At 43.3% G+C, this 27,993-nt stretch overlaps 3 protein-coding genes across 10 annotated transcripts in view; 1 reads left to right on the forward strand and 2 right to left on the reverse strand.

Annotated features, from left to right (window-relative positions):
* The window catches only part of ZNF792 (zinc finger protein 792), a 36,331-nt gene extending 22,493 nt beyond the window's left edge, over positions 1-13,838 (forward strand). For 2 of the 5 annotated variants that reach the window (XR_002149582.3, XR_006590790.1), the window contains exons 6-7: positions 11,958-12,047; positions 12,293-12,556. The gene's annotated coding sequence lies outside the window, so the exon portion shown is untranslated. Of the gene's footprint in view, positions 1-11,957; positions 12,071-12,292; positions 12,557-12,952; positions 13,045-13,563 lie in introns of those variants that run through there. The other 3 variants (XR_006590791.1, XR_006590789.1, XR_006590792.1) reach the window with 3 other exon arrangements.
* On the reverse strand, positions 6,355-7,364 carry LOC123382416 (zinc finger protein 30-like; the record flags this gene model as incomplete). The annotated part of the gene is made up of 1 exon (XM_045047013.1): positions 6,355-7,364. A coding segment is annotated over one exon (672 nt), but the record flags the coding sequence as incomplete, so codon positions are not given.
* On the reverse strand, positions 8,069-27,804 carry LOC123382428 (endogenous retrovirus group S71 member 1 Env polyprotein-like). 4 transcript variants are annotated; one of them, XR_006590793.1, is made up of 9 exons: positions 27,004-27,797; positions 24,907-25,053; positions 23,809-23,959; positions 22,620-22,759; positions 21,141-21,291; positions 15,765-17,412; positions 13,834-13,881; positions 13,245-13,343; positions 8,069-8,672 (listed from the first exon to the last, which is right to left on the reverse strand). XR_006590793.1 is itself a non-coding variant. In XM_045047123.1 (6 exons), exon 6 carries the CDS (start codon positions 16,440-16,442, stop codon positions 15,495-15,497), a length of 948 nt encoding a protein of 315 aa, XP_044903058.1. In that variant the 5' UTR covers positions 16,443-17,412; positions 21,141-21,291; positions 22,620-22,759; positions 23,809-23,959; positions 24,907-25,053; positions 27,004-27,801; the 3' UTR covers positions 14,658-15,494. The 4 variants fall into 4 exon arrangements, 3 of the variants coding, with proteins under 3 accessions (XP_044903058.1, XP_044903059.1, XP_044903060.1); XM_045047123.1 differs by lacking the exons at positions 8,069-8,672; positions 13,245-13,343; positions 13,834-13,881 and having other exon boundaries at positions 14,658-17,412; positions 27,004-27,801; XM_045047124.1 differs by lacking the exons at positions 8,069-8,672; positions 13,245-13,343; positions 13,834-13,881; positions 27,004-27,797 and adding an exon at positions 25,442-26,538 and having other exon boundaries at positions 14,658-17,412.
* Between the last annotated feature and the right edge of the window lie 189 nt (positions 27,805-27,993).

Genomic DNA, 27,993 nt, shown 5'->3' on the forward strand with positions numbered 1-27,993 from the left:
GTTGCTTACATTCTGGGCTAGAGACCTTTCCTTTGTCCCCCAAGGGACCAGATGGACTCCCTCCCTCCCCCTCTTTATTTCACATTCGAATCCAAAGCAGAATACACATGTCTTCTCAAGTGCAGAAAACATTGTTCAGGACAGGTCATACACAAAATGAATCTCAATAAATTTAAGACGACTGAAATCATACCAAGCCTCTTTTCATACCACAATGGTATAAAACTAGAAATCAATCACAAAAAGAAAACTGGAAAAATCACAAATATGTGGAGATTAAACAACATGCTACCGAGTAACCAATGGATTATTTCTTTTTTGAATAAATCAGAGGATAACTCAAAAGTACCTCGAGACAAATGAAAATACAACGTATCAAAATCTGGGGGATGCAGAAAAAGCAATTCTAAAGTGCGTAGCAATGCAGACCTAACTGAAGAAATGAGAAAACTCTCAAATAAACAATCTAACTTCATACCTGAAGGAACTAGAAGGAGAGGAACAAAGCCCAGAGTTAGTAGAAGGATGGAAATAAAGATCAGAGCAGAAATAAAAAAGACTAAAAATAGGAAAGATTAATGAAACTAAGAGTTGGTCCTTTGAAAAGATAGTCTAAAGGTTTATCAATTTTGTTTAAGAGAAGGCTCATATAAATAAAATCAGAAACGAAAGAGGGAAAGTTACAACTGACCCCAAAGAAATACAAAAGATCATAAGAGACTACTATGAACAAATATACACCAACAAATTGAACAACCTAGAAGAAACAGATAAATTCCTAGACACATACAATCTTCCAAGACTGAATCATGAAGAAATAGAAAATCTGAATAGACTGGTTACTAGAAAGAAGATTGAACCTGTAACCAAAAACGCAGCAAACAAAAGTCCAGGACCAGACAGCTTCATCAATGAAGTCTACCTATCCTTCCCAAACTCTTCAAAAACAAAACAAAATAACAATACAAACAAAACACCGAAAAAACAAAGAAAAAGAAAGAAAGAAAAAATCTGAAGAAAGGAAATCCTTCCAGACTCATTTTATAAGGCCAGCATTACCCTGATACCAAAAGCAAAGACACCACAAAAAAAGGAAATTACAGGCCAATATCCCTGATGGACATAGACACAAAAATCCTCAACAAAATATTAGCAATCCAAATTAATCCATTAAAAAGATTATACATTGTGATGAAGTGGGATTTATTCCAGGGATAAAAATATGGTTCAATATCCACAAATCAATGTGATAAACTACATCAACAAAAGGAATAAAAATCATATGATTATCTCAGTTGAAGGAAAAGCATTTAACAAATTAAACACCAATTTGTGATAAAAAAAATTTCAACAAAGTGGGTAGAGTGGAAATGTACCTCAACATAATAAAGGCCATTTAAGATCAGCCCACAGCAAACATACTCAACAGTGAAAAGCTGAAAACTTATCATCAGGGACAAATCAAGGATGCCCACTCTCTCCACTTTTATCCAACATAGTATTGGAAGTCCTAGCCAGAGCAACTAGGCAAGAAAAAGAAATAGAAGGTATCCAAACTGAAGAAGTAAAACTATCACTATTTGTGGACAGTAAGATTTTATATATAGAAGCCCCTAAAGACTCCACCAAAAAACTATTTGAATTAAAAAACAATTTCAGTAAAGTTGCAGGATACAAAATCAATATACAAAAACCAGTTGTGTTTCTATATACTAACAAACTATCAGAAAAAAATTAAGAAAACAATCCCATTTACAATTGCATCAAAAGGAATAAAATAACTAGAATAAATTTAACCAAGGAGGTAGAATGCCCTTACACTGAAAATTTTAAAACATTGATAAAAGAAGTCAAAGACGACACAAATAAATCTAAAGATATTCCATGCTCATGGATTGGAAGAATTAATATTGTTAAGATGTCCATATTACCCAAAGCAATCTATGGATTCAGTGCAATCCCTATCAAAATCCCAATGGCATTTTTCACAGAAATAGAACAATCCTAAACTTTGTATGGAACCACAAAAGGTACTATATCACCAAAGCAATCTTGAGAAAGAAGAACAAAGCTGGAGGCATCACACTTCCTGATTTCAGACTACATTACAAGGCTACAGTAATCAAAACAGTATGGTATTGGCATTGAGCAGACACACAGAGCGATGCAGCAGACACACAGACCGATGCAATGGAATAGAGAGCCTATAATAAATTCATGCATAGTCAGCTAATTTATGAGAAAGAAGCCAAGAATATACAATGGGGAAAGGACAGTCTCTTCAATAAACGGTGCTGGGAAACCCAGAGAGCCACATCCAAAAGAATGAAACTGTACCACTATGTTAACACCGTACCCAAAATTTAACTCACAGTGGATTAAAGACTTGAAAATGGGAGACCATAAAACTCTTATAAGAAAACAGGCAGTAAGCTGTTTGACGTTGCTCTTGGAGATAGTTTTTGGATCTGACTCCAGAGGCAATGGCAACAAAAGCAAAAGTAAACAAATGGAACTAGATCAAACTAAAATGCTTCTGCACAGCAAAAGAAACCATCAACAGTATAAAAAGGCAACCTACTGAATGGGAGACGATATCTGCAAATGGTACATTTGATAAGGGGTTAATATCTAAAAAAAAAATAACTCCTACAACTCAGTAGCAAAAAATCCAATTAAAATATGAGCAGAAGATCTGAACAGAGATTTTTCCAAAGACATAGACCATTAGGAAAACGCAAATTAAAAACACAATGAGTTACCACCAGACACCTACCTATTAGAGTCACTGAAAACAAAAACAAGCTGACAACACCAAGTGCTGACAACGATGTGTAACTGCAACTCTCATACATTGACGATGGGAACGTAAAACGGCGCAGCCACTTTACAAGAAATTGCCAAACTTTTCCAAAGTTAAAACCATATTTACCATACAACAGCACTTCGAGTCCTTGGCATTTACCTAAAGAAATGAAAATGTCCACACAAAAGTGCAAACAGTGCCTTTATTCATGACTGCCCATCCTGGAAACAACCCAAATTGCTATCATCTGGTGAATGGGTAAACAGATTGTGGTTCACCCACAATGGAATACGACGCAACAATACAAATGAACAACTTATATACATAATAAAATGGATGAATCACAAGTGCACTGTGCTAAATTAAAGCCAGAAACAAAAGTCTACTGACTGTATTTGTATGACATTCTGCAAACAACAAAACCATAGATTAGTTGTCATGACCTGGGGTTGGGGGAAGGGAACTAATTATCCAAGAGCATGGAGGAACTTTTTTTGGGGGGGGGGGTTGCAAATATTCTGTATCCTGGTTATGGTTATATGACTGTATATATTTGTCAAAAAAATATAGAACTGTATACCTAAACAGGGTGAATGTTACTATATGCAAATTATGTCAACCCCCAAATAAAAAACAAAAAATTCCCTCATCAACATAGATGTGAAAATTCCTTAATAAACATTAGCAAAATGAAAGCAGGAATGTATGACAAGTACACTATGATCTTGGGAATGAAAAGTGGAGCCAACTGTTGAAAATCAATGTAAGTCACTGTATAAAAAAATGTTTATATTGTATGAGAATCTCAATTGCTGAAAAAGAAAGCATTTGACGAAGTGCAACTCACTTTAATGATAAAAGGAAAATCCCTCACCCTGATAAGGGACATGGATGAAAAATCAAAAGCTAACATTATATTTAACGGTAAAGAACTGAATGCTTCCCTCAAGATTCGACAAAAGCCAAGGATGTCCATTTTCATCAGCTCTATTCAACACTGTGGTGTACTGGACACCATAGGAAATGCTGCAAGAGAAGAAAATTCAAACTGGGCAGGACATAGTGAAAGTGTGTTTGCTCACAAATGACACTGTTGTGTATACAGAAAAATCTAAGCAATCTATGAAAAGCGACTAGAACTCAAATTTAATATCATAGGAAACAAAGTCGAGACACAGAAAAAAATTTATATATTCAGCAACAGCATTTATCGTAATATCAAGAATTATGACACACTAAAGGATAAGCTTAACAAAATACGTGGAGGACTGAAAAGTACACAACATTGCTGGGAGAAATTAAAGACCTAAGTAAAAGGAAATATATGTTTATGAATTAATGGAAGTGAATTATCTCCATATTGATCTATAGATTCAATACTCTCCACATTATAATTCCCCAAAACGTTTTCTCCCATGGCAATTGACAACTTGATCTGCAAAGATGTAATTGAAAAAAAGACTTTCAACAAAGCAGTAGCAGTTCTGAAACGTGCAGTAATAGTCTTCGGTATTGTTAGAATAATGGACACATGGTACAATGGTATGAGAAGTGTATTTGGAAATGAATATATTTATGTAGTCTACTGATTTCCAAAAAGCAACTCAATGGAGAAAGATAATTCTTTTCAAGAAATGGCCCCAGAACAAATGTATATGATTGTTTCCTCTTTTCACAGATTCGTTCATTGTATACATGGTGACAATAATTTTCTAATTAATTTTGTTGTTTTAAAATTAATGTTCCAATTACAGTTCTGGCCTCACATGAAAATTTCTGATACACAGGCCTCTCATTACCTTTTCTGAGTAGACCTCAATTTCATAATTTTTGGTTTTCTCTTTAATCCCAAACTTATGCATACATGTGGTGACTTCCCGAATCAAGATGCTAAAACTATCACTATTCAGATCATTAATCGCAAGAAGCCTCCGTACAGTGGAAAGCTCCAGCAGTGACTACCCTATCCGAGTTTCAATACTTAGTTATGTGTTTACAAAATCTGCAGCATTACCTTGGAAGTGTTCTTCAGAACCCAGTGAAATCTGTGTAACTTCCAATTATAGAGAAAAATCTGGGTAGAGGAACAAGTTAGGTGACTGAGAAAAATACAGAATGTGAAGCATTCTCTAACACAACTTCCTTGGACTTTCCCCCCAAAATCATGTAAAAAAGGTGGGACTCAAGAGTATATAGGGGCACCTGGGTGGCTCAGTTGGGAAGCATCCGACTTCGGCTCAGGTCATGATCTCACAGTCTGTGGGTTCGAGCCCCGCATCAGGCTCTGTGCTGGAAGCTCGGAGCATGGAGCCTGCTTCGGATTCTGTGTCTCCCTCTCTCTGCCCCTCCCCCACTTGTACTCTGTTTGTCTCTCAAAAATAAACATTGAACAATTTTTATAAAAAAAGTAGAAGGCTATTATTTAGGAGTGAAGTCTACAACTCCCTCTTACATGCAGAAATAACATGTATACATGGACAGATAAGTAAAGATAAAGGCAAAATGTTACCAAAAATGTGGCAATTTTACTATTCTTTCAACTTTTCTCGGTTAAAATTTCTTTTTTTTTCAACGTTTATTTATTTTGGGGACAGAGAGAGACAGAGCATGAACGGGGGAGGGGCAGAGAGAGAGGGAGACACAGAATCGGAAACAGGCTCCAGGCTCTGAGCCATCAGCCCAGAGCCTGACTCGGGGCTCGAACTCACGGACCGCGAGATCGTGACCTGGCTGAAGTCGGACGCTTAACCGACTGCGCCACCAGGCGCCCCTCTCGGTTAAAATTTCTATTAACAAAAAAGTTGTAAAAGAAATTTCCAAGTGGACAGTATTTTTCTCTCATTATTTCCAACTTACCCTGAGTTTTGGACAAAGAATGAGGATTATCGGCTATTCTCAACAACTTCACATACATTGAAAGACTGAGTATCTTTCAAGCATTAATTCAATTTAAGGGATGAGTTCAAAGTGAATATCCTCTCATTTCTTTCTTTCTACAAAGTTTTATCCAGAGAGATTTACCTAAAATTGTAAAATGGATACACAAATATAAAGGCATTTTTTAACTTAATATTTTTTTTAATGTTTATTCATTTTTGAGAGACAGCATGAGTGGGGGAGGGGCAGAGAAAGAGGGAGACACGGAATCTGAGACAGGCTCCGAGCCGTCAGCACAGAGCCTGATATGGGACTCGAACGCACAGACTGTGAGATCATGACCCGAGCCGATGTCGGTGTCTTAACCTACTGAGCCATCCAGGTGCCCCAGGGCATTTCTAAATTAACTACACCTGTAGGGTCTTACTCTCAAAATTTCACCAGCAGTTGAAAAACATGCTAATAGTAAAATTAATAAATATCAGGCGTAGGTTTTTACGAGTATGTAGGTTCTAATACCACCATTTGAAAGCAATGCCCTGAAATAGCACCTGGGGTCAAACAGGTGGGAAGGCGGTGGCATGACAATGATGGGAGCTGATGTGTGCTTTCCAATGTACATTAACTGGTTTTGTTTGTTCGTTTTTTTAACTAGGATGGATTATCTGAAGTTCAGCGATGATTTAAGAGTAACTGGAAGGTTTTTTTTTTTATTCACTAGTTCATTCAACCATAGTAGAATAGGTCATATCAAATTTCATGCTACCAATGCTGTACTAAAGTTTCCTACCTTTTCTGAATTGGCCACCAATCCCGAATATTCTGATATTGTAAACACAAGAGTGACAAATGAAGGCTTTCCTATTTATGAATTCTGTAATACGAGAATATTTTCTAAAGGCCTACAAGATTTTTTACACACAGGTTTTTCATTAGCATAAATTCTGATGCTAAATAATGTTTGAGTCATACATAAAGGACTCCCCAAATTCCTTAAATTCTTAGGGTTTCACACCCATATGGTTTCTCTGATTGCTTTAAGGGCTGAACTGTATCTAAAGTCCTTCCCACATTTTTTACACTTAAAGGGTTTCTCACCAGTGTGCAACCTCTGATGTTCAGTAAGGAAGGAATTAAGGCTAAAGGTCTTGCCACATTCCTTGCATTCAAAGGGTTTCTCACCAGTATGAATTCTCAGATGTTGAACTAGGTAAGAGCCAGAACTAAAGGCCTTCCCACACTCCTTACACTCATAGGGTTTCTCACCAGTATGAATCCTCTGATGTTGAACAAGGTATGAGCCAGCACTAAAAGCCTTGCTGCACTCCTTACACTCATAGGGTTTCTCACCTGTATAAAGTCTTTCATGTTGAACAAGGTATGAGGCACGACTAAAGGCTTTCCCACATTCCTTGCATTCATAGGGCTTTACCCCTGCATCAATTCTCTGAGGCGCATTAAGAAATGAACTAAGTCTAAAGGCCTTTCCACATTCCTTACATTCATAGGGTTTCTCACCAGTATGAATTCTCTGATGTTTAACAAGGGGTGAGCTACTACTAAAGGCCTTCCCACATTCTTTACATTCATAGGGTTTCTCACCAGTATGAATTCGCTGATGTTGAACAAGGTATGAGAAGGTACTAAAGGCCTTCCTACATTCTTTACACACAAAAGGTTTTTACCAGTATGAATACTCTGATGCTGAAGAAGTTTTCCATACACTATAAAAGCTTTCCTACATTTCTTACATTCATAGGGTTTCTCACCGCTATGGATGACATTGAACAAGGTATGAGCTACTATAAAAAGCTTTTCCACATTCCCCACATTCATAAGCTTTCTTAGCAGTATGACTACTCTGATGTACAGTAAATTATGGCTATTGCCAGAGGTCTTCCCACATTCCTTGCATTCATATGGTTTCTCGCCAGTATGAATTCTCCCATGTTTAACAAAGCCTGAGCCTCTAATAAAAGCCTTCCCACATTCTTTACATTCATAGACTTTCTTAACAGTGTGAGTTCTCTGATGTTGAACAAGGTACGACTTGTTCCTTCCCACATTCCTTCCCACATTCCTTACATTTACAAGGTTTCTCACCAGTATGAAATCTCTGATGTACAATCAGCCGATGTCCATTACTAAAGTTCTTCCCACATTCTTTGTATTTGTAGGGTTTTTCACTAGAATGTGTTCTCTCACGTTGAACAGGGTTTGAGTACTGACAAAAAGTCTTCCCACATTCCTGATATTCATATGATTGCTCTCTATTAAGAATTCTCGGATGTAAAGCAAAAGATGTGTATTTCTCAATGGTGGGCATTTCTTTATTGCTGTCTCATCCTTCGACTGAAAATCTGAAAGAAAACAAACAAAAAACAAATATCTGTTTTCCTAAATGAGAAAATACAGGAATAGATTTCTCTGGAAGAAAAGAGACTAAAAATATCCATTAGATGTCAAAAGCCTAGATTATACTAAAATACTGTTATAAAAAATTTTTCAAGGTCAAAGAGAAATGCAGAGATTAGTGAGTTTATTTAAAATAGCAAGGTTGGGGATAAAATAGGTTTCATTTCTGATATTTAAGTGTGGATCAGGATCTTTGAGGAGCATGTTGAAAAACTGTACCCACACACCATCCCAGACCTCCTGAATCAGAAGACACAGGGCAAGTTCTGGGCACGAATATGTTTAACATTTCTAACAAATGTTTCTGATACAGATAAAATTTCATTTACCCCCACTGTGACTTCTCTTTACACTTTGAATAAAATCCATGTATCTTTCATTGATATGATTCCTGCTTACCTATCAGCCCTCATATCAAGTCAGAATTTTCTTTGTTCCCTCTTTACCTCACTTTCCCCTTTCAGCACTTGGAATGTGTCACAAGTTTTCTCATCGTTTGGTTCCATCTGCAGGTGATGGTAATCTCCTCCAAATTCTCTGGCATGTGTTGTTTGCGGACTGGATCTTTCTCATCCTATATATGTTTAAGGTGAAATATCACTTTATCAGGAATACTGTAAATTGCTGACCTTGTCTAAGGATGCCCATGTCTTTAGCTTCTGTTATAACACTTAATTCTTGTAATTCCAACCTGTTTTCAATTACACAATTATTTCTCTTTGCTAAAAGTTTTATTTCCCCCACACCTACCTGTGGTTGATAGTATTTTGGTCTTCATGGCCTTTGCCATTATCATGCCTGTGAATATGTTGCATCACATGACAAAAGATATATAATTAAGGTTACTAATCAGTTGATTTGAGATGGAGAAATCAACCTGGCTTACCTGGATAATTCCCTAAAGAGCAGAGCTTTCTCCTGGCTGAGGGCCGAAAGGGAGCCAGGGACATTCAAAGTGTGAGAAGGACAAGACTTGCTGGTTGCTGGCCAGAAGATGGAGGGGACCACATGGAAAGTGTGAGAAGGAAATAAATTCTGCCAATAACCAGTGAGCCTAGAAGACCCTATGCCCTAAAGAACTGTAGTCGCAGCTGATACTCGGATTTAGCCATCCTGTGCTGAACTGGTCTACAGAACTATGTGATGATAAATGACTGTAGTCTTAAGCTGCCGAATGTATGGTAATTTGTTACAAAGCAATAGAAAACGAACACTTTCCCCCAAAGCAGGCCCAATCCCTGTGTCATTCAGCACTGAACTATAACCCCCGAGCACACAGCAGAAATTGATTGGAAAAAAAAAAAAAAAAAAAAGAATCTCCAGACAAAAAAAAAGAATTAGGATATAGTTAAAAGACAATGTCATACAAATAATTCACCGATAATCCATTAATATAAAATAGAGAATCCTTTACGAAATAAACAATTTCTGGAATGAGGCAGGGAAGGTGTAAGGTATCTTTGCCAAAAAGTCAGGTACATTTCCAAGACTCCTAGGTTTCTCCAAGAAACAGAAGAGACTTAATACGGAGCTCTGGATGACAAATGCAATGACAAAAGGGATACATGACTGATTATCTTGAATTATACATTCTGAATCAGTGATAATGGATGGATAAAAGATGAGTCCATCATAATTCTTGCAAGAGAACAGAAAAATAATTTTTAATCTCTGTTGTTGAATAATCTCCTACTTAGAAAAAGTATTTACTAGTGAAGACTCAAATAATTCCTCTTCCTCTTTTCACTGGAGCTATGTTTCCAGTTACCCAAAGGAACTGGTTTAGAAAACTAGTAAATATTTACACAAGAAATACCAGTAACGAAGTATCTACCTACAAATAATGATATTTTCTTATTTTTTTAAGGTTATTTATTTTGAGAGAGAGAGAGAGAGAGAGAGAGAGAGAGAGAGAGAGATTGTTTTTGAGAGCAGGGGAGGGGCAGAGAGAGGGAGAGGGAGAATCCCAAGCAAAGCGGGGTCTGCACGACAGCCTGTCATCGCAGAGCCGGCTTCAGATCCTCTGTCCACGCCCCCGCTCCTCCCCCGCAAGCGCACTCTCAAAAATAAATAAACATTAAAAAAATACTGCTAGCAATTTGAAAACCATGTCACAGTGTTGCTGTAAGAATCAATAAGGCAACACATGTAAAATACCGAGAACGGTGTCAGGCATAGAGTACAGATTTCGTGTTACTTTACTGCAGTCACTTCTGCTGTTACCACCGCCACCAGCACCACCACCACTGGCTGCATAAGAGACAATGATCAAAAAGGGGAGGGGCTCCTGGGCGGCTCAGTGGTTGGGCTTCCGACTTCGGCTCAGGTCATGATCTCACGGTTCTTGAGTTCAAGCCCCGCAACGGGCTCTGGGCTGACAGCTCAGAGCCTGGAACCTGCTTCGGATTCTGTGTCTCCCTCTCTCTCTGCCCCTCCCCTGCTCATGGTCTGTCTCTCTCACTCTCAAAAATGAATAAACGTTAAAAAAAATTTAAAAAAAAAGGGGGGGAGTCTGCATGGCATGAGCAAACTGAACAAGATTTCATACCTCCCCTGACAAATTTTCAGTTAATGACTTTTCTTCTTAGGTCTACGAGAAAACACAAAATGAAGGATACTTACTCGTTCCTCTACTATATCAACTATCTACATCCAAATCCACTGTCACCATTTTTTCTTGCGCACAAAATTCCACCATCTTACCCCTCCAGGTCAAGGCCGTTGCTGCTATAATAATTTCCTCCTCCCAATTCACCCATTTTGACCACTCAAATGGAACCGTTCCCGTCATTAATCATGCAGGTGTAACCCCATGTCCCAACCAACCCCATCTCTTCGTGAGCAAATGCCACTGCAGAGCCCTTTCATGGCTGCCTCACCCCGTTCTGCTTACACCGGGCCTGTCCGGCTTTCACTCCTTGATCCCGCTGAGAATTTCCCCTTCTGCGAAGGCCACACCTCAAACTCAACGCTCATGTCTTAATTCATGTTTCAGTAATCATTCCTCCATCTTGAAACGTTTTCTTCATTTGCCTTTGCTGGGACCACTTTCCCGTTTTAATTCTACCTCAAAACATGCTTCTCAGTAGTCTCTCTTGTGGCACTCTCTGACGGACGTAACCGTGACACTCCTCTTCCCGCCCTGGCTCTCTGGGAGACCTCATGCAGCGCCATGGCTTTAAATACCAGCCACAGGAGTGCCGGGTGGCTCAGTCGGTTAAACGCTGGACTTTGCTAAGGTCATGATCTCACGGTTCGTGGGTTCGAGCCCCGCGTCGTGCTCTGCGCTGATAGCTCAGAGCCTGGAGCCTGCTTCGGATTCTGTGTCTCCCTCTCTCTCGGCACCTCCCCGGCTCTATCTCTCTCTCAAAAATAAATAAACATTACAATTTTTTTTTATAAATAAGTAAATAAATGCCAGCCATAAGCCAATAAAACTCAACTGCTATTGTGAGCCCATCTTCTCAACTTCAGGCTTCATATTCAACAGCCTACTCAGCCTTCTAATCGGATGACTTACGACCATCTCAGACTTAACATATTCAAAGCACACGTATTTCAATTGGCTCTCCATCCTGCCTTTTCCCTCTTTCCCATCTGAGGCAACTGTGTCACCATTCGCCTGCTCAAGCCAAAACGCGCTCATCCTTCTTAACGTCCCTCTTCCTCCACACTCATTTATAACCCACCAGCATGCTGTGAGTTCTATGCTCAAAGTAGCTTCTTGCCACTTTCCACCACCAGCACTCGAATCCAAACCACTAGCACCCCCAGTCTGCACTACCGAAGTGGCCTCCCAGCAGCTTTTCCTCTCCTGACCCTCGTCCCCATTCACGCAACCCTCTCTGCATCTGTGCAGGAAAAAGCAGAAGGGAGTGATGGTACCTGCAGACCCGAGAACCTCAAAATAGCCATTTTCATCCGAAAGATTAGCAGACCAATTGGAGAGGTACAAGCAATCTGGGGTGCTTGGTAAGGTTTGACGTGGTTGGAAGCTGATTTATCAGGGAGGGAGGAAAGAGGGTTGTGATTAGGCGGAGGCAGCTAAAGGGCTTAAGGGGTAGTTGGAAAAGGTTTATCTCCTCATTTGGAGAGTCTGGGTGAAGAGTAGGTGAAAATTCTTTAGATAGTTTTGCAACTTCTCTGTAAGTCTGAAGTTATTATTTTAAAATGTTTTGCTTCTTTCTGCTCAAGGTGTTTATAAGGATATCTGCCTGGAGTACCTGAGTGGCTCAGTCGGTTAAGTGTCCAACTTCGGCTCAGGTCATGATCTCGTGGTTCGCGAGTTCGGGCCCCACGTCGGGCTCTGTGCGGACAGCTCGGAGCCTGGAGCTGCTTCAGATTCTGTGTCTCCCTTTCTCTGCCCCTCCCCTGCTCACGCTCTCTCTCTCTCCCTCTCTCTCTTAAAAATAAACATTAAAAAAATTTTTATAAGGATATCTTCCTTATAGTAATTCATTAAGCTGTGTATTTTAATATGGTTTTCTAGTTTTTATCTCATTTAACAAAAGTGGTTTTTTTTTTATTTAAAATTGGAAAAATATAAATTAGATCATGCCTTCTAGTCACTTTCAGGAAAGAATCCAAATTCCTGATAATTAACCAAAATATATACAAGACTTGGCCTCTTCCGACATTCTCCCTTTTTTCTTGTTGCTTACCCCCCTCATTAATTCTGTTCTGGTCTGTTTATTGCTCCCGAGTCACCCAAAGCTCACTCCCACCTCAAAGCATGTACATTTGCGGTTCACGCTGCCTGGAATGTTCTAGATAATCATACAGCCTACGCCCTTCTTGTTCTTGTCTCTGCTCCGTTATCACCACCTCTGAATATACAAATAAATCTAAATGCAGGAGAGGAGCTGAGAGCAGTCAAATTCAAGATGCAGTGGAAATACTGCCCTATGAAAGAGAAGAGGCCCAATAAAATGACAGGGAAATAAGAGGTGAGTGAGTGTTAAAATTTGCAAAGACAAAGTTTCTTTGGACATTTTGGTGAGATATTCCTCTTTCTCCCAAGTTTCAGGCTTTTCTATGCAGGCCTTGCTTGGGCTCCCTTTGAAGGGACAGTTCCAGGCAACATCTCAGAAAAGTGCCTCCTCCCCGACCCCATGAGGGCTTCTCTACCCGATGGGATCTTACTCACCTGTGCGTGGTCCTCTTTGATCTTCCCTCACTATCATCCAGGGCTCTTTCCATCACTCCGATAAAGTAAGCACATGTGGTTTAGAAAGGGAATGTCCAGCTTACAAGGTGAGAATGTCATACAAGGTAGAAAAGAAATAAAATATGAATTCACAAATACTTTGAGCTTAGAACTTGGAATAAACTAGAGGTCAAGATGATATTGGTAAGTATTTCTGGGAAGGGCAAGGGGATTCAAGAATCCAGACAGATGGGGAAAAGCTTTTAAGTGAAATCTACTTCTCTCTCTCTCTCTCTCTCTCTCTCTCTCTCTCTCGCAGCTTGACAGAAAGCATGACCTTGTAATTGAGAACACAGACCATGGAACCAGAGCACTTGCATTCAAATTCCTGCTTCTGCCTCCTACCAGCTGTGCGACCTTGGGAAACTCACTTAAACTCACTGTGCTCCAACATGCTTATCTGAAAGGGTTACAAAAATAGTACCCATGACACAGGATGGTTGTGAGGATAGAGATCAGTTAATACAAATCAAACACAAAAATGTAGGGTGTAGAATAGTGATTGGTACACAGTAAACAATACACTCACCTGTGTATTGTCTTCTTGTGAGTTATTAACATTATCACTGTTATTTTTCTAAGAGAAAAAACAAAGATTCTTGAGACATCTCTAAGATACTCATTCAATCTTAAATGCAAAGTTCATGAATTATAAATTTTAACTATAAAATCGGGGTAATTATTTTGTTTTTGTTTTTGAGAGAGAGGAGAGAAGGCTCAAGTGAGCAAGGGCAGAGAGAGTCCCAGAAGGGGCAGAAGGAGAGAGGGCGGGGGAAAGAGGAAGATAGAGAGATAGCAGGGCTTGAGCTCACCCGATGTGGGACGCAAACTCAGAAACTGTGAGATGGTGACCTGAGCCAAAGTCAGATAATGACTGAATCACCCAGGTGCCCCCGGGTAACTGTTTTGTACGAAAGAAAATGCAGTAACTTCAGTTTTTGTTTGTTTTTGAGAGAGACAGACACACACGGTGTGAGTGGGGGAGGGGGAGAGAGGGAGAGAGAGAGAATTCCAAGTAGACTCCATGCTGCCAGCACAGAGCCCAGGCACAGGGTTTGAACCCACAAAGCCCTGAGATCATGACCTGAGCAGAAACCAAGAGTTGGAGGCTTACCCAACTGAGTCGCCCAGGCGCCCCCCCCCTTTTTTTTTAACGCTTATTTTTGAGAGAGAGAGAGAGAAAAAGCATGAGTGGAGGAGGGGCAGAGAGAGACGGAAAGAAAGAACCCCAAGCAGGCTCCACACTGACAGCAGAGAGCCCAATTTGGGGCTTGAACTTGCAAACTACGAGATCATGACTGAAACAGGGTGCTGTGAGAAAACAAAAAACAAAACAAACCACCAGACGCCGAATAGAAGCAAGGCAAGGTTTTATTCATGGCCGGGCCAAACCTGATCTCCTGAGCTTAAGGAGAAAAGTGCAGAGAACAGCCCCCAAACAAAGGTAGCAGTGAGCTTATATGGATTTTAGCAAGTCAGAGTACGTCATTATTTAGTTAACCAATTATAATTTACAGCATTTCATGGTAGCCAATCATACTGTGACACACAGACGTTAGTCTTGATGGGAACCTATCAATTTAAAGTTCTTTGTCCTAACGGATTTTAAAATGACCAATCATAATTAGACACCTAAGATACCGTGGGGCAGTGAGTTCTGACTTTTTACATGTTGGTCTTGACTAGGCTAGATCTTGGTAGAAGGGGTGGGGGGAGCGTTTTGCAACCTAAGTTATCTATTTAGCAAGCAGGCGAAGTTACAGAAGCGAGATAGGGCGGTTAGTAATTTCCGATAACCCTAATAGGGAACTACATAAGCTTTTATCTCAATTATTCATGAAAGGGGAGTTTAAGCCGAACTTATATACAATAAGCTTTCTGATATAAGTTGACCTATTACATTCCCCACTCCTGTTTGTTAATTATTCAAACCTTTGAATAGCCTTATTCTGGCATATGAGCTAGTGGGACGTATGGGCTACATAATACCATACGCTTTATAGATCCTATTTTTTGATTTATGAACTGAAGTAGTAATTTTATCAAACGGGGTCCTATAGTTATAGCTAGAAAGAGAAAGATAAGGGGTCCCGCAAGGGCACTTAGGAGAGTTGTTAGCCAAGGGGACCAGGAAAATATAGACTCATACCAATTTTGATTAATTTGTCTTTGTCTTTCTCTTTCCTCCAATCATTGTCTGACCTGACTCAAGGTCTGCTTGATGATTCCTGAATTATTGACATAAAAACAGCACTGTTCCCCAAGGGCCATACAAAGCCCTCCTTGTTGTAAAAATAACAGGTCTAAGCCCCTCCGATTCTGAAGTACCACCTCTGCTAAAGAGTTTACAGATTCAGACAGTTTATCAATATTCCTTTCTAATTCTGATATATCCTGATCAATTTGTTTGCTTAGTAATTTGAAGTTCTGATCCCCGGTGATGAAAGCGGCAGTACTTACGCCAATGGATCCTGCAACCCCCAGTCCTACAAAGAGGGGCACTAGGATAGGAGAAATGGGTTCCCTCGGAAATCGAGACTGGGGAATGAAACCGAGGTGTTCTTTTCCTCCTTCACCTGAAAAGTAGAAGACCTGGGGTAGGAGGTGGACGAGAATGCAGAAATCAGACCTCTTGATTATAAGGTGGAGGTTTAAACAAGGGGTTAAACCCAAGGAGCAAGCGAACCAAGTCCCAGAGGGCGGTACAAGGAAGTAAAGGGTACCCCCCACATGAGTATTATTCGGCAAGTAGATGGTGCTGTTACAATAAGCCAAATACCTGGACCGTTTTATCTGGTAATTTCCAGCATAGAAACAAGTCCCCATTCCTTCTAGATCTCCTAAGGTGAGACTTGGGTTCTGCCCCCAGGTACAATGACCCTCTATCTGGCCATGGCTCAAATTCCTGACTTGGTCTTCCCTCATTCCCAAAGGGACCGGAGCACCTATTCCTATGTAGTAGGGGGGCCTAGGATTCAAACATAGCCAACAATTCCAAGTGATGTTAGGGTTGGTGGCATTTAAAAACTTAAAGGTATAGTACAAGGCTTTAAAGGTATCGGTCTCTCTTATTTCAGGTTTGTTCCTAGCGGGGGAAGAAGTCAACATAAGGGCAGTAGTGGTGGGTGAATGGGCCATAGACTTAGCTGATGACCGGGCTAGAGGCCTGGGGGGGCAGTTTTCCAGGGTCAGGGAGAGGGTTAATTACAGGATTGGGCCCAATGGACGCTCTAGGGGTGACTCTAAATCTCTGAATGGGGAACTCAGTGCCGGGATCAAGACCAGAAACGTATAATCTCAATCCCCATGTTCTCCCCCTATTCCATCGGGGATCTAAACCATTTTTAATGATGACAGCGACTAGGCGTTGGCTCTTGGTCATAGACACTGCTCTTATAGACAGTATAAACTGATCCTTTTCAGTAACCCAGTCAGCTATGGTTTCACAACCCCATGAGGCACAGTGAAACTGGCCTCGTCCTTGACAGCCGGGGGGCGTATCAGAGGGACAAGCATAAAACTGTACTCCTTTGAAACTTAGGCAGTCTGGGGTTCTCTGGTAAGGCAAAACTCCGGTAGCACCTTGATATCATGGTTGTTATTTCCACTCAATGGGGAACAGAAGACACAGATTAAAGGTCAAGGCAGGGGAAGCGTAAGAGGTAGAATTTGCTAAAACCTGTCCCGTAGTGGTTTTGCTAACTATCCAACGGTACTGGGCAGGGGCGTGGTCAGAAAATGTCCCTCCAGCCAGGGAAATTAAGAACAAAATTACCCAGCAGATTCTTTTACCAGCCAGACCTCCAAAGGATTTTCAGTCCGTTTGACAGTCCATTGTAGAGGAACGTGGTCAGGGTGTGCCGCTTTGAGAGCGATGCATCCTGTGGCTCCGGCCAGCAACTGTCACAGCAGATGGGGTGGACAGGATGATCGGATAGGGCCCAACCCAGCGTGCCTCTAAATTTGGGGAGGTGTGACGTTGCACCCAGATCCAATCTCCAGGTCCGAGTCCTTGGTCTGATGGTTCGACTGCAGAGGGTGGTTCCTTCCGGCTTTCTTTTACTAGGTTATGGATGGCTGGAAGTGTACTTTGTAGAGCCTGCAAGGACTTAAGGAGATGTTGGTTTGAGATCTCCACCCGTTGTTCATCTCCCAATCTTGGAAGCAAGGGAGGTAGTCTTCCAAATAGGATTTCAAAGGGGAGAATGCCTCTTATGTAAGGTATACAGCGTCCTCTGAGGAGGGCAAAAGGAAGAAGGCCTACCCAGTTTTCGCCAGTTTCTGGAATTAATTTAGTCAAGGTTTCTTTTAAAGTTCTATTCATTCTTTCTACCTGCCCTGAACTCTGGGGGTGGTGGGCACAACGTAATTTCCAATTTATTTGTAAGCTTTTGGCCAACATTTTAGATATCTGGGCTATGAAAGCCGGGCCATTATCTGACCCCAGACCAATAGGGATGCCAAATCGGGGAACCAATTCATTGAGTAATTTCTTAGCCACTATCTGAGCGGACTCTGTTCTAGTGGGGGAAGCCTCTACCCATCCAGAGAAGGTGTCCACTAGTACAAGGAGATAATGATAGCCATAGGGTCCATGTTTCATCTCAATGAAGTCAAGTTCCCATACTTCTCCAGGCATCTGTCCATGTAGTCTCTGTCCTGAAAAATTTAACTTGGGAGATGGGTTAGTCTGAGCACAGGCTTTGCATTGGTCTCCTAGGCTTTTTACAATTTTATTAAGGTCTATTTATTAATAGTCTCTTTGGGCTAGTTCAGACAACTTGGTTGCCCCTAGATGCGTGGAGCTGTGGACTTGAGGGAGCCAGGTCCGTCCTATAGCTTCTGGTATGAAGATGCGTCCGTCCTCGAGGTGGTCATCTCTTTTTGCCCTCAAGGTTTCTATCAGGCGTAGCTCTTCTTTGGTCTAAAACGGTTCCGAGGGGAGAAAGCGTGGAGGCAGCAGAGGCAAAATTTTAGTCGAGAGAACCTCTCTTTCTGCTGTGGCCTTTGCCGTTGCGTCAGCAAAGGCGCTTCCTTTCGCTCGGGGCGAGTCTGCCTTTTGGTGGCTCTTGCAATGTACAATGGCCACCTTTTTAGGAAGCCATAAGGCTCCCAGTAGGGCCAGGATTTCTTTTTTATTTTTAATTTCCTTCCCTCCTGATGTTAACGGTCCTCTTTCCTTATATAGAGCTCCATGAACATGGGCGGTGGCGAAGGCCTACCTGCTATCCGTGAAGACGTTCACCATTTTTCCCTTTGCCCATCTGAGGGCCTGGGCTAGAGCCATCAGCTCTGCTCTTTGGGCAGAAGTGTCATGCTCAAGGGCTTGGGCCCAGATAACCTGGTCCTGAGTCACTACAGCTGCACCTGCGTGTCTGAGTCCATCTTTGACAAAACGGCTGCCACCTTTGGCAGAGGTTGATCTCTTAAGTCCCTCCTCACTCCCGTCAGAGTACTCCCAGTTTCTAAGCAATCGTGGCGTGGGGCCTCGGAGTCGCTATCAGGCAGCAACGTGGCTGGATTTAAAGCCTCTGTCTTCAGGAAAGCGATGCGTGGAGGGTCCGGTAGCAATACCTGATCCTGGAGGATTCGTGCGTTGATCCATCGGTCTGGTGGGGAGCGCAGCAGGGACACTACTGCGTGAGGTCCTGTGATCTGAAGGTCTTGCCCAAGTGTTAGTTTGGAAGCTTCTTTAACCAGTGGCAGCAACAGCTCTGAGGCAACTGGGCCACCCGGTGGCAACAGAGTCCAGCCGCTTGGACAAGTAGGCTACGGGTAGTTTCCAGGGGCCCAAAGTTTGAGTAAGGACCCTTTTCGCAATGCCCCGGATCTCATGTACAAATAGTTGGAAGGGTTTGGTAATATCAGGTAAAGCTAGGGCTGGGGCTTGGGTAAGGGTGCTCTTGATTTGCTCAAAAGCGCTATCTTCTTGTTCTCCCCAGACCATCTCAGTTCCTTCACCCCCAGTAGCAGAGTACAGGGGTTTTGCCATTTCAGCGAAACCCAGTATCTAGAGGCGGCAATACCCAGCGGCCCCTAGGAACTCCCTGATCTGCCTTTTAGTTGTGGGTTTAGGAATGTTGAGGATAGCTTGGATTCTTTCCGGCCCCAGCGATCGCTTGCCTTCATGCAGTTGGTAGCCCAAGTATATTACAGAGTCCAAGCAAATTTGCGCCTTTTTTTGCAGAAACTTTATATCCCAGGACATCTAATTCCTTTAGCAGGTCCTCCATAGCCTTTGTGCAGTTCTCTCAGGAGTCAGTGGCTAGGAGCAAGTCATCTACATATTGTAACAGCATAACATCTGGGTGGCTCTCCCAGTAGGGGACCAAATCCCTTGGAAGAGCCTCATCAAAAAGAGTAGGGGAGTTTTTAAACCCTTGGGGGCAGTCGAGTCCAGGTTAACTGTCCGTTGTAGGTTCCATCTGGGTCTGTCCATTCAAAGGCAAAAATAGGCTGACTGACCTTTGCAATCGGCAAAGCAAAGAATGCATCCTTTAAGTCCAGGACAGAGTAAAGGCGGTAATTCGGAGAGTTCACTCAGGAGAGTGTAGGGGTTGGGGACTGTAGGATGAATTGTCTCCACCCTCTTGTTAACTTCTCTGAGGTCTTGTACCGGCCTATATTCTGAAGTCCCAGGTTTTGGGACAGGAAGCAAGGGAGTATTCCAGGGGGAATGGCATGGCATTAGGATCCCAGCTTCTCGCAAGCGGTTGATGTGTTTGGCAATTCCCTCCCTCGCTTGCTGGCTGATGGGATGGATATTGCCTCACCCGGATGGGGGTGGCTGTGGCAACTAGCGGCGCTTGTTGAATGGCTAGTCCAGGGGGGTTAGTTTCAGCCCAAACTGTAGGAATTGTCTCTTTCCACTTTTCTATTAATGGAGAAGCTTTCCACTCTGGTTTTGCTAAGAGTAGATACTCCTCTGATATAGGGCAGGTAGCTAGAATGGCAGGTGGCGGTAGGTTCAAGTCTATAGAATTTCCGGTAAAGGAGATTTGGGCCTTAAGCATGTGCAACAGATCTCTCCCCAGAATATGGGGAGAATGGGCAATCAGGTATGAGCACAAAGGAATGAGCTAGGTCAGTGATTTGGGCATGAGTCCGTGGGTAGCCTTGCGTTTGTCCTGTGGCTCCCTGAATGTATACCTTTTCTTTAATCACAGGTCCTAAGGGTTCTTTAAGAATGGAATACATAGCCCCAGTGTCAACCAGGAATCTGGGTTCTTTCCCTTCTACGTTGAGGGTAACCACAGGCTCCTGGGGATTCAGGCAAAGAGGGGAGCTGTGGTGGCGTCATTATTCTTGGGCGACCAGGATGGGAGGCTTTTTGTTGGGGCATTTATCTTTCCAATGTCCTTCTTCCTTACAATAAGCACATTGATTTTTTCCCAATGTTGCTCGGGGTCCTTTCTGACGGGGTTGAGGCCTTCCCTGTCCTTTGCTGTTGCCTGGGGTTTTTCCCCAGGCTGGTACGAGGACTTTCCCTATTTCCTTCCCCTGCATAATGGCAGGGCTGTCCCTGCCCTGAAAAACTCACTGGGCTATTTCTACCAACTCTGAAATTACCCTCCCTTCGAATCCTTCTAATTTTTGGAGGTTTTTATGGATGTCTGGGGCCGACTGAGAAACAAAAGCCATGTTAATGGCTTTTCGGTTCTCTGTTGCCTCGGGGTCAATAGGAGAATATAAGTGGTAAGCCTGGTAAAGCCTTTCAAGGAAGGCTGCAGGCGACTCATTCGGTCCTTGGACCCTTTTTGTCAGAAGGGTGGGCTTTTGGGCCGCTGCGCGAAGCCCCTGTTACAATCTGGCGATACTGAAGTAGACGCTCCCTACCATTATCCGTGTTAGGGTCCCGCTGGGGCGGTGCGGAAGGGAAAACACGCTCAATTCTGCGAAGGTCTGTGGTAGGCATTCCATCCGGGCCAAGGACTGCTCTCGTGGCTTCCCGGAGCACTCGGGCCCTTTCCTCGGAAGTCAGTAAGACCTGCAAGAGTTGGTGACAATCTTCCCAAGTAGGTAAGTGAGTGGTGAAAATGGAGCTCAATAAGTCAATTAGGCCCTGGGGGTTTTCAGAGAAAGGCAGGTTCTGAGTTTTCCAGTTATAGAGGTCCGTGGTGGGGAAAGGAGTGTAGACAAGCTTCGGGCGTGTTGGCTGCCCGTCAGGATCGGGAGCCGGAGCCATTGGCCTAAGAGGAAGGATGGGAACTGGGGCATCAGAGGACGGGTGTTCTCCTCTACAGAGGGCTCCTGACCTGGTGTGTGGGGGACTAGTCAAAGGGTCACCTGCGGCTTTTGGTTCCTGGGGAGCTAGTGGAGTCTGGGGATAAGGAGGTGGTCTCTAAGATCGGATAACAAGTCCCTCCCTTGGGTATCTCCTGAAGCACCGGGTAAAGCCTCTTTGAAGGCTGAGTGATGGGAAGCAAGGGTTTGGAGTTTGGAGGAGAACAGGAAGGGGAGTGGGAAAGGGAGATGCCGGATGACAGCTTTTGGCCCTGTTTCTGGCACTCTCTCAGCCAGGAAGGTGGGTCTTCTAGGAGGTCGACCCAAGTCACAGCATATGGCTCCTGGTGGGGATGAACATCATGACAAACCCTACGGACAGCATAAGCAAGGTTAAGATTCTAGGAGCCCTCTGGGGGCCAGTCAACCCCAGAGAATGTCAGCCAGTCCGGTTGGCAATATGTCCGCAGCCAGGATGGCTTTAGGTTACAGCCATAGTTCCTTCCTCTTTTTCTGAAACCAGAGAAGTTATTTAGCATGCATTTAAGGGGGGAGCAAGGCTCGGACAAAGACTGACCCATGATGGAGGTTAAACAGTGGGTCACACCAGAGATAATGATAGGTTAACAGGAAACATTTAACAGGGCACACAGAGCACTGAACGTAGAACAAATGGCTGGGGTGATCAAGCCCAACCCAGACGGTCCGAAGACCCGGATGGTCCGGAGACCCAGATGGTGCTGGGGGCATCTCCACCAGACACCAGCTAGGGGGAAGTTAAGCCACGCCCAGCCTTCCCTCCTAGAATCAGATCTGGCCAGTAACAGAAAACAGGCGCCACCCCGCATACCTTACTTTTTTTTTTTTTTTTTAATTTTTTTTAACGTTTATTTATTTTTGAGACAGAGAGAGACAGAGCATGAACAGGGGAGGGGCAGAGAGAGAGGGAGACACAGAATCTGAAACGGGCTCCAGGCTCTGAGCTGTCAGCACAGAGCCTGACGCGGGGCTCGAACTCACGGACCGCGAGATCGTGACCTGGCTGAAGTCGGACGCTTAACCGACTGTGCCACCCAGGCGCCCCCCGCATACCTTACTTTTAAGCCAGGTCTGAGAACGGAAGGCCGGGGCTGAGGAACGTCTCTCAGAGCTCTCCCCTAGCTGTTCCGCTTCAGCCTCCGAATCTTGGGTGGTCACAGAATCTCGGTGGAACCTCCAAATGAAACAGGGTGCTGTCGAGAGACAAAAAAAAAAAAAAAAAACAACCAAAAACCAAAAACCAACAACAACACCAGACGCTGAATAGAAGCAACACAAGATTTTATTCACAGCCGGGCCAAATCTCATCTCCTGATCTTAAGGAGAAAAGTGCAGAGAATGGCCCCCGAACAAAGGTAGCAGCGAGCTTATATGGATTTTAGCAAGTCAGAGTATGTCATTATTTAGTTAACCAATTATAATTTACAGCATTTCATGGTAGCCAATCATACTGTGACACACAGACGTTAGTCTTGATGGGAACCTATCAATTTAAAGTTCTTTGTCCTAACGGATTTTAAAACAACCAATCATAATTAGACACCTAAGATACCGTGGGGCAGTGAGTTCTGACTTTTTACATGTTGGTCTTGACTAGGCTAGATCTTGGTAGAAGGGGTGGGGGGAGCGTTTTGCAACCTAAGTTATCTATTTAGCAAGCAGGCGAAGTTACAGAAGCGAGATAGGGCGGTTAGTAATTTCCGATAACCCTAATAGGGAACCACATAAGCTTTTATCTCAATTATTCATGAAAGGGGAGTTTAAGCCGAACTTATATACAATAAGCTTTCTGATAGCTTATAAGTTGACCTATTACAACGACCTGAGCGGAAGTCAGATGCTCAGCTGACTGAGCCACCCAGGCGTCCAGTAACTTCAGTTTTAAATTTATTTGTTTATCCAACCGACCACTGTGTAGGTTGCACAGGCTCTTCAGATAGGACAAACCAGGACCCTCTGTCCAGCTGTTCTGCTGGCAGGTGGCTCAGATATTAATGGAGCACTTATAGCAATTTTGAGCATAAACATAATAGGAAATTTGGCCTTTGTCAATGTTTATGCAATAAACACCCCCCGGTTCTAATCCTGCCATTTCATCCTTTCCAGCCCAACAAGGCTCAAACCATTTCTTTGGGAACAGAGAGAAGAAAGTACATTCACTTCTTAAGATAGCCCTAAAAGGTACAAGGGAGAAAGTGTTTGAGGGAGAAGACTCTAATTTACTTGAAAGAGGAAAACTTACCCAGTGAGACCAAGTTACTACAGTTCTCCAACATCACATCTCTGTATAAGTCCCTCTGAGCAGAATTCAGACTCTCCCACTTCTGCTGAGAGAAGGCTATGGCCACATCCCTGAATGTCACTGATCCCTGAGATGGCAAACCCACATATTTCTGGTGCGGTTAAAAAAAAAAAAAAAAGATTTTAAGATGAAAGAAGAGGAAATAAAAAGTTTCAATGTGGCAAGGGAGCAATCAGATCAAGTAGGTTCAAAGCTTATGACCTAAAACGTATTATGAATCAGAATATCTGCATGTTCTGGAAGAACCCTGTTGCTAGGGACAAAATTTTCTGTATGTTGTAGGATACCACGGGACTTCAGACCTGTTGAGAAACTGACAAAATAATCCAAGTTTCTCTGTTAAAGTAAATAACAGACACAAAGACACTGCCTGCTCAGTACCCAACCTAAAATATTCTCAAGAAATATTAATCTCTGCACTATTTTCCCTTTAAGAGAAGGTTTTTTTTTCCCCAAGCATAAAATCTTTATTTTAGAAAATAGGTATTATACAAATTTGCTAATTTCTGAAACTTCAAGATTATGTCAGATTACATCATCAACATTTTCCTTTATTAATAGAAACATTTTCATGATGAAATAAAAGTACCTTTCATGAATATATATCAGAGTTAGGCATTATTTTATATTTTTATAAGACTGGACCAAATGTCTCAGATTTCCCCAATGCTGGCAATCTATGTTAAGCTACTGTTTATGATAATATGCTCATAGTGTCATTTAACACTCATCACTCAACACTTCTGCTGTTCCTCAGTGGACTACGATGAAGGGGATTCAAATCAAACGAACGCCACCCGAGTCTAGCAGGTCCCCCGCCACCACAAAACTGACCTAGCACACGCTCTCGGGCATCGCCTCGCAGGAACGGTATCAATGTTTCCAAGTCATGGTTATGTCCCCACTGTGTCCCTAAAAGCCTCACAGAGCATGCGATCTCATCATATTAAGAGACCAATTGGTACAAAATTGGTAAGTCTGTGGAGATTTTTTAACCTTCTGACGTATGGCCAAATGAGGCCAGTATCTCAAACTCACCAAACCACTGACACAAAGGAGCTCCAATAATTCACGAGGCTTCACATCTTCACTGCTCCATCACAGTCCTTTAGCAAAGACTCATCACGTAGGGCCTGTTCCGTAATTTGCTCGATGAATTAATGAACACCAGTCAGAAAAGGCGACCTTGTAAGGAGGAAGCAATCGTTTGGCAATGTTTCAAACAGAAGGAACCAAGCAGGTAATTAGATAGTCCCCGCTTAGGAAGAACGCCTCAGGTTAATTAATGAAAATATCTACGTAGTCTAGGGGCGCCTGGGTGGCTCAGTCGGTTAAGCGTCCGACTTCGGCTCAGGTCATGATCTCACGGTTCATGAGTTGGAGCCCCGCGTCGGGCTCTGTGCTGACAGCTCAGAGCCAGGAGCCTGCTTCGGATTCTGTCCCTACCTCTGCCTCTCTCTCTCTCTCTCTCTCTCTCTCTCTCTCAAAAATAAACATCAAAAAAATTTTTAAAAAGAAAAGAAAATATCTACGTAGTGTAAAAATCCCAGTATTTCAAGGAGTAACAACTTACACGGGCTATGCTTTTAGAAATGTAAGAACCGATCAGTCTTCCTGGGGATTCCTCTAGTAGAGAAGTTCAAACTCTAGAAAACCCAGAGCTGAGAGAAGAAAAGGAGGTTTTAGGGCTCCCAATAGCTTCAGCCAGTAAGCCTTCTTGTCCCTCCATTTCAGCTTCCACGTTATGCTACAACCACCCTCACATAAAATTTTGGAAACAGAGGGATTCTGGATAAAGCCGAACCCCAGTGAACCGAGCTGCACACAGCTGGATGCCGAGCCAACAGCACTTCTTCAAGGAAGACAGAGTTAGACCTTCAGCAGGACGCTTTCTGGCTAGGCCTTCATTCTGGGGACGCTGATCTGGAGCTAATATCTGGCTACGCAGTTCAGCTTTGAACAGATTCTCCTCCTGACACTCCTACACTCTTTTTTTTTTTTTTTTTTTTGGTTGGAATTTTTTTTTTGTAATTGAAGTGTGGTCAACATGTAATGTCAGTTTCACCTAAACAACACGGTGACTTGACATTTATACACATTATGAAATAATCACGCCAATAAGTCTGGTTATCACCTGCCACCAAAGTTATTAGAATATTATTGCGTATATTTCCTATGCTGTACTTCACATCTCTGTGACTTGACTGGAGGTTTGTACCTTTTGCTGTCTGTCACCAATCCTCCCCCCACCCCTCCCCCCTGCCAGTCAACCACTAGTTTGTTCTCTGTTATTTTTGGGTTTGTTTCTGTTTTGTTTGCTTGTTGTCTTGTTTTTATATTCAACATACAAGTGAAATCATATGGTATTTGTTTTTCTCGGACGTATTTTACTTAGCGTAATCATCTCTAGGTCCATCCATGTTATCACAAATGGCAAGATTTTATTTTTTATGAATGAATACTATTCCATTGTATTCCAAGTATATACACTTCATCTTCTTTATCCATTCATCTATTGATGGATGCTTGAGTTGCTCCCATATCTCAGCTATTTTTCTTGGGCCGCCTGGGTGGCTCAGTCGGTTAAGCCTCCTACTTCGGATTTCGGCACATCTCCTGGTTCATGAGTTCCAGCCACCGCATGGGGCTCTGTGCTGACAGTGCAGAGCCTGGAGCCTGCTTGGAGTTCTGTGTCTCCCTCTCTCTCTCTCTGCCCCTCTCCTGCTCACGCTGTCTCTCTCTCTCTCTCTCTCTCTCTCTCTCTCTCTCTCTCTCAAAAATAAATATTTAAAAAATTAAAAAATAAAATAAAATAATTAAATTAAATTCCCATCTCCAGATCAGCTCCGGGCTTTCCGGCGGGTCCTGCTGGGAAGCTTCATTCAGGGGCTCCCTAACCGACCTCCCTCTGGGGGCCTCCAGTCTAGGACAGACCACGTGGCTGCGAGGGGAGAGGGGCCGCAGGAACCTGGAACACGGGTCACAATGATACCCCTCCTAGCCTTGGCGGGAGCACACCCCTGGGCCAAACCACACAGTCCCCCGCCCGCCCCCAGCTGTTCCGGCTCACGCACGCCGGGGATGCGGGCAGCCTCGGCCCGACCCCTCGCCGCTCCCCGCACGCCCCACACTCACTGTTTCCCTTCACTGAGGTCCACGTTGCCCTGTGGGCGGGTCTGACTCTGCAGAACTCTCTCCACGAGGCCGGGTGCTGGTTTTCTGCCGCGCCAACAAGCACGAAACAGTGGGGGGGTGGGGGGAAGGCTGAGGTCCAGGTTGCCCCCGCGGCCTTCGGGAAGTGTAATCCCAGGCTTCTTTGGCCTGAGCGCAGTAGCCTGCGGGAAACGTGGTCTGGCGCGCTAAAATCGTAAAACCTACGCGTTCCCGCCGCCCACAAGGACCACCCAACCCCGCTCCCCGGGAGCCTGGGGAGTTCCCATCGGTCCTCGGATGGCGCAGGCGCAGGCTCCCGCTGAGCTGACGACCCGACCTTTTATGGGGCTGGGCGAGTTTGATGGGCTGCGGTCGCGGCGCAAAGGACGCGAATAAGTACCTGACCCCACCTGGGAAGGCAGAGTTGAGGATTCAGGTGTTCGCTATCGGCGGACGCTTGAGGCCCGAAGCAGAGAGCCAAGCCAGGGCACTGCCATACCAGACCTCCCAAAACCATAATAATGTATTCTAAATTGTGTTTTTAGTTTAACATAATAATATGAAAAACAGGTGTTTGAAATTATTTATCTTTCTGTATTGTTTACTTTTCTATTACAGAAATGTTATTAAATAGAACATCAATAGAACTACTACTGGTGGCAATTAATAAGGGTAAGACAAACACGTGTGAGGGGCACCTGGGTAGCTCAGTCGGTTAAGCATCCGACCTCTTAGGCATCCCACTTGGGCTCAGGTCATGATCTCGCGGTTCGTGGGTTCGAGCCCCATGTCGGGCTCTGTGCTGACAGCTCAGAGACTGGAGCCTGCTTTGCATTCTGTGTCTCCCTCTCTCTGCCCCTCCCGCACTCTGTCTCTCTCTCAAAAATAAATAAGCATTAAAAAATTAAAAAAAAAAGACAAACACGTGTGAGAAAAATGTTTCCATCCTCTGATACAGCAACTTCTTACTAG

Source organism: Felis catus, chromosome E2, assembly GCF_018350175.1.
Source record: "Felis catus isolate Fca126 chromosome E2, F.catus_Fca126_mat1.0, whole genome shotgun sequence".
Classification (NCBI taxonomy): domain Eukaryota; kingdom Metazoa; phylum Chordata; class Mammalia; order Carnivora; family Felidae; genus Felis; species Felis catus.